Genomic DNA, 6,000 nt, shown 5'->3' with positions numbered 1-6,000 from the left:
ATATAACTCAGATTGTGTTCATCAGAAAGAAGAAAGTCATATACACCTAGGATGGCTTGAGGGTGAGTAAATCATGGGATCATTTTCATTTTAAAGTGAACTAATCCTTTAATTTTAACAGCAGTATATGATTTAAATGTTGTATAAAAGTAATACTTCTTTAATATGAATTAAGCTGAGATAGGGAACAAAGCAAACAAGCAAAGAGGCTGAATTTTTTTATTACTGTAATTCAGACTTATTGCTCCTCTATTATAAAGTAATACAATAACCATCTCAAACTGAAATAATGTACAGCACTGACAAGATATACATATACGGGACACAAATTAAATAAATTAATTTCGACTTTGTAAAAGTTGTTTTGTCAATATTTTCAGAGAATGACGCCCTTGGTAGAGCAGAATTCAAATTGGCTGCAGTTTCAAACCACAGAAATATTGGTGACTATTTACATCCCTGATCATATACATTAATAAACACAATGATAAATCTATTGGCCTCTAGACTATCAGTGAGAAGCACACTGTAAAATATGTGCACATGTACTGGTGGAGAGACGGTTACTTTTTACACCACACAATGAATGCCAATAAATTGGTATTAATTTATATGGAAATCATGCGATGCATAACCTGGATTTGGAATTTATTGCACATGGCCTCTTGCAGACTCACACCTGTAGGTTACTCTCTCTCAGTCTCGCTCTTTTCCCCCTAGCACCATGAGAATATTTTTGTGCTCTACTGGTTAATTAGACAGTGCCCTGTTGACCTCAGAGTTCAGTGTGCTTTAGAAACCCTGTGCTGATTAGTTGCCAATGATAATACACACTCGTGGACAATAGAGACCTACCAAGGTTTTTTTTTTCATTTCCTTTATAGAGGTGAGCGAGTCACACATATCATCTAACACATCTAACACATTAATGGTTTCCTGCACAAACCTTTTACCTACAGTACAGTCATAAATAGGCCCAGACGGAATCTTCTGACTCTCTTTTTTTTCACATTCGAAAAATAAAGTGAAAATAATAATTTGATCTTCTTAATTCCTTATCCATTAAATACAGCTCTGTTTGTTGTTAGGATGATAAAACGTTTTTAAAAAATTTTTTTAGCCTGGTTTGCCTCAGAAATCAGCCTTAGAGGCTCGTCAACATCAAAATTATTGAGATGGCCAATCAAATAAAAGAAGACTAGTGCTGTTAGAATGCCACTGTTTTATAGGCTATCATTTACTTGATTCATGTAATTCATAACTGAATGTGACAAGACAAGAAACATTAACCATATCCGGCATACGATTAAGCAGACAGCTGAAAGTATACTTTATTGTCCACGTTCCGCTCCAGCTTATGGCCAGTGTGTGTGGCATAATTTCAGTCATTGTCAATCCCCTGTTTTCACACCGTCCGTATACAGCCCGATTTTTGTGTCTGTGCGGACTTGTACATGGACAACAGCTCATGTGCGACTCAGTGGTTCAACCTTCATTTTATGAGAATACTTTTTGTGTGCAAAAAACAAATAAAAATAATGACTTTATTCAAAATTTCTTCACGTCTGTGTCAGTCTCCTACACAGTTTACGTTGGTCAGCTCCTGGTGCTCACTTGAACAGCTTCGGCCAATGGTAAGCCGGCGTGCACTGTAATGTATTAACTAAGCCAACAGCATAAGAGTCTTACACAGACAAGAAATTGTTAAATAAAGTCATTATTTTTGTTTGTGTTTTTGCGCACAAAAGGTATTCTCATCGCTTCATAAAATTAAGGCTAAATCACTGGAGTCACATGGGCTATTTTAAGTGTTAATTAAATAGCTGTCCATGGAGGGGTCAGAGAGCGCTTGGATTTCATACGAAATGTCTTAATTTGTGTTTTCGAGGATGAACTACTGGAGGGTGTGTAATTAATGACATAAATAAAATTTTTGGGTGAACTAACCCTTTAAGAGTGAATGTGTGCATGTTTTAAAATAAAAATATTATTTGCAATTAGACTATTAGACTATATCTAGAACTCTATAATCGTTATATAGTAAATTGATTACTTTACAATAAATTGTATTTCTTTTACTGTTCTTTCTTTTTCTTTGTTCCCCTTAAATCCCTTTAAATCCTTTAATTATTTAATTCCTTTAAATAAAAAGACCCACCCAACCCACACAAAAAATGGTTTGGTCCCCCCAATGTTCAAAACATGGTTACAGCTTTGGATTTAAACATGGTGAAATATGTTAAATGGAGCTGAAAATAATCATATTAGCAGCTAAAAGCATAATTAAATAATCCAAAATATTTAATAAATGGACGGTGTACACAAGAGAATGTGCATTCAGATTCCGTGTGAGGCTACTTATACACCATATACACACAAACACTCACTCTCTAACAGCCTCCGCCAGGCAGCGGTCAGTAGCATCGCTGCAATCTGCCCCGTGCTTGCGACGGATCCTGGTATTAGTACGAATACGAGTCTGTGTGTTTTGCGGCCGCAGCCTGCGCAGGCGGGTGTGCAGAACTTTGCGCAGTTTTTGGCGCGTGAACGCATACAGCAGCGGATGTAGCACTACCGTCCAATAAGCAAGCACCAGACAGCAGAGTCTCAGGCGTTCTAGCCAATCGGATGGCCCGATGGCCAGCATGAGAAGGGGCATGATGGAGAGAGGTGCCCAGCATAGCAGAAACGAGAGGATGATGATGACGGACATGCGAAAGACTCGCCTTTGGCGTTCCCGTCGATCGCGGTGGCGTCGAACTGCTCGTCGCAGAGCCAAAATGGCAGACACTGATGCGCCCACACCCATGCTTGGTGGACCCTGGACGGGGGCGGGATTTAGCTGAGTGGTTACTGTAGACACAGTGGGTATGGGACCCAAAGGCGTGGTCACTGATGATGTAGCAGGGGTGGGAATGTGGGTGCTAGTTATGACAGACACAGATGTGGCGGGACTCAAAGGCGTGGTTGCCATGGATGCAGTGGGAGTGGGGCTTAAAGGCGAAGTTATCACAGACATGGTGGGGGTGGGGCTAAGGGGTGTGGTGAGCGAGGGAGTATTCGTCTCGGTGTTGATGGTTACCGTGGTAACTGCATCCGAGGTGATAAGCGGTGCGGTCGAAAGTGGCGGGGGGGAAGTGGGTGTGTTTCTCGTAATGTGATCCGGCGACCTCATTGACCTTTTACAGCGTAGCCAGAGGCGATGTCCAGGACCAGGCCGTTTGCTGTCTTGATGGGGCCTGGCCGTGCGTCCGATGCGGTTGCGCAGTGCCTGAAGAATTCGGGAGTATGTAAACAGCATCACAGCGAGAGAGCACAGGAACACGGGAACCTGTAGTAACAGATGAGCCTGTAGAGTTCCTCCCCACTCTGAACAAAGCACGGTGCTATTGGAGTGCACAAACACCCCCTCACCTTGCTCCGACACAAACCCCGCCTCCACAAATGGTAGGAGTGGCACAGCTAAAGAAACCGCCCACACTGCAACAAGCAAAACAGTTGCCCTTCGAGGCGTTAGCAAGCGATTGGCTGGCCGGACGCTGATGTCATAGCGATCTAAGCTGATGAGAAGCAGGTTAAGTGCGGTGCCTACGCTGGCGAAGCTGGTTGCCGATTCGTGAAGACAGCAGAGGAGGGCATGGTGAGGAACCGAGGCTCCGCCCAGTATGAGGAGCGTGGCAGTGATCGGCAGGCAGAGGAGACAGAGCAGCAGGTCAAGGGTGTGGAGGCTGAGCGTGACGGCATGGCTGACGGACTCCAACAGGCTGCAGTGACCACAGTATAACACCAGCACAGTCAGATTGCCGCCCACCCCCAGGAGCAGCTCCAGCAGTAGCACAGCACTCAGTGTAGCCCGGAAGCCCAGCCACGTCCCTTCCTGCTGTGCGAGTCCGGCCCCCACGCTATCTTCCGCCTGTAAGAGGGACAGACCGTGGCCCTCAGTGAAGCTGCCATCTGTCTCCATGGACACCATCGCCACGTGCCTTTAGGCATAGTAACGCCAGCCACTCCCACTGGCCATGCTCCACCTACTGAGGTGTTTTCTTGGGGCGTTGATGAATGACTGACAGCTCTATGGTGAGAAGACAAAAACAGAATGAAATTAATGAACAGGCCAAAATGTACAGAATTTTCTGAAGCAGGACACAGTGAGATCCACTGACCCCTTTTCCACTGAATTAATTTTATTATTTCGTGTTTATTTTATATATTTACTGTATATAACATTTAAAAGTATATCACCCATGTATATTCATATATTTATATATATATATATATCCTGCATACAGTGGCGCTTGAAAGTTTTTGAACTGTTTTGCAGAATCTGTGAAAATGTGTATAATTTTAACAAAATAATAGAGATCATACAAAATGCATTTTATTTTTTATTGTCCTGAATAAGATATTTTACATAAAAGATGTTTGCATATAGTCCACAAGACAAAAAAATAGCTGAATTTATTCAAATGACCCCATTCAAAAGTTTATGAACCACTGATTCTCAATTCTGTGTGTCGTTCCCTGGATGACCCACCACTGTTTTTTTGTTTTGTGATGGTTGTTCATGAGTCCCTTGTTTGTCCTGAGCAGTTAAACTGCCCAATGTTCTTCAGAAAAATCCTCCAGGTCCTGCACATTCTTCAGTTTTCCAGCATCTTTTGCATATTTCAACCCTTTCCAGCAGTGACAGTATGATTTATGGATGTCAAAATCATACAGTCGCTGCTGGAAAGGGTTGAAATATGCAAAAGATGCTGGAAAACAAAATAATTTGCAGGACCTGAAGGATTGTTCTGAAGAACATTGGGCAGTTTAACTGCTCAGGACAAACAAGGGCCGTGGATCATCCAGGTAACGACACACAGTATTAAGATTCAATGGTTCATAAACTTTTGAATGGGATAATTCTAATAAAATCAGCAATTTTTTTGTCTTGTGGACTACAGTGGGGAGAACAAGTATTTGATACACTGCCGGTTTTGCAGGTTTGCCCACTTACAAAGCATGTAGAGGTCTGTAATTTTTATCATAGGTACTCTTCAACTGTGAGTGACTGAATCTAAAACAAAAATCTCCAGATCCTTCAGGTTTCAGGGCTGTCGCTGGGCAATACGGACTTTCAGCTCCCTCCAAAGATTTTCTATTGGGTTCAGGTCTGGAGACTGGCTAGGCCACTCCAGGACCTTGAGATGCTTCTTACGGAGCCACTCCTTAGTTGCCCTGGCTGTGTGTTTCAGGTCGTTGTCATGCTGGAAGACCCAGCCACGACCCATCTTCAATGGTCTTACTGAGGGAAGGAGGTTGTTGGCCAAGATCTAGCGATACATGGGCCCATCCATCCTCCCCTCAATACGGTGCAGTCGTCCGTTCCCCTTGGCAGAAAAGCATCCCCAAAGAAAGATGTTTCCGCCTCCATGCTTCTCACGGTTGGGATGGTGTTTTTGGGGTTGTACTCATCCTTCTTCTTCCTCCAAACACGGCGAATGCAGTTTAGACCAAAAAGCTCTATTTTTGTCTCATCAGACCACATGACCTTCTCCCATTCCTCCTCTGGATCATCCAGATGGTCATTGGCAAACTTCCGACGGGCCTGGACATGCGCTGGCTTGAGCAGGGGGACCTTGCGTGCGCTGCAGGATTTTAATCCATGACGGCGTAGTGTGTTACTAATGGTTTTCTTTGAGACTGTAGTCCCAGCTCTCTTCAGGTCATTGATCAGGTCCTGCCGTGTAGTTCTGGGCTGATCCCTCACCTTCCTCATGATCATTGATGCCCCACGAGGTGAGATCTTGGATGGTGCCCCAGACCGAGGGAAATTGACCGTCATCTTGAACTTCTTCCATTTTCTAATAATTGCGCCAACAGTTGTTGCCTTCTCACCAAGCTGCTTGCCTATTGTCCTGTAGCCCATCCCAGCCGTGTGCAGGTCTACACTTTTATTCCTGATGTCCTTACACAGCTCTCTGGTCTTGGCCATTGTGGAGAGGTTGGAGTCTGTTT

General features: G+C 43.7%; 1 protein-coding gene across 1 annotated transcript; it reads right to left on the bottom strand.

Moving 5' to 3' along the window:
- Positions 1 to 2,383: 2,383 nt before the first annotated feature.
- LOC307140751 (G-protein coupled receptor 22) lies at positions 2,384 to 3,973 on the bottom strand (the record flags this gene model as incomplete). The annotated part of the gene is made up of 1 exon (XM_079840446.1): positions 2,384 to 3,973. The coding sequence occupies one exon, from the start codon at positions 3,971 to 3,973 to the stop codon at positions 2,384 to 2,386; it is 1,590 nt and encodes a 529-aa protein (XP_079696572.1).
- Between the last annotated feature and the right edge of the window lie 2,027 nt (positions 3,974 to 6,000).

This window comes from Gobio gobio (genome assembly GCF_949357685.1).
Source record: "Gobio gobio genome assembly, chromosome: 17".
NCBI classification, from domain to species: domain Eukaryota; kingdom Metazoa; phylum Chordata; class Actinopteri; order Cypriniformes; family Gobionidae; genus Gobio; species Gobio gobio.
The sequence above is the reverse complement of the archived record's forward strand: the minus strand, read 5'-3'. Positions and strand labels throughout refer to the sequence as shown.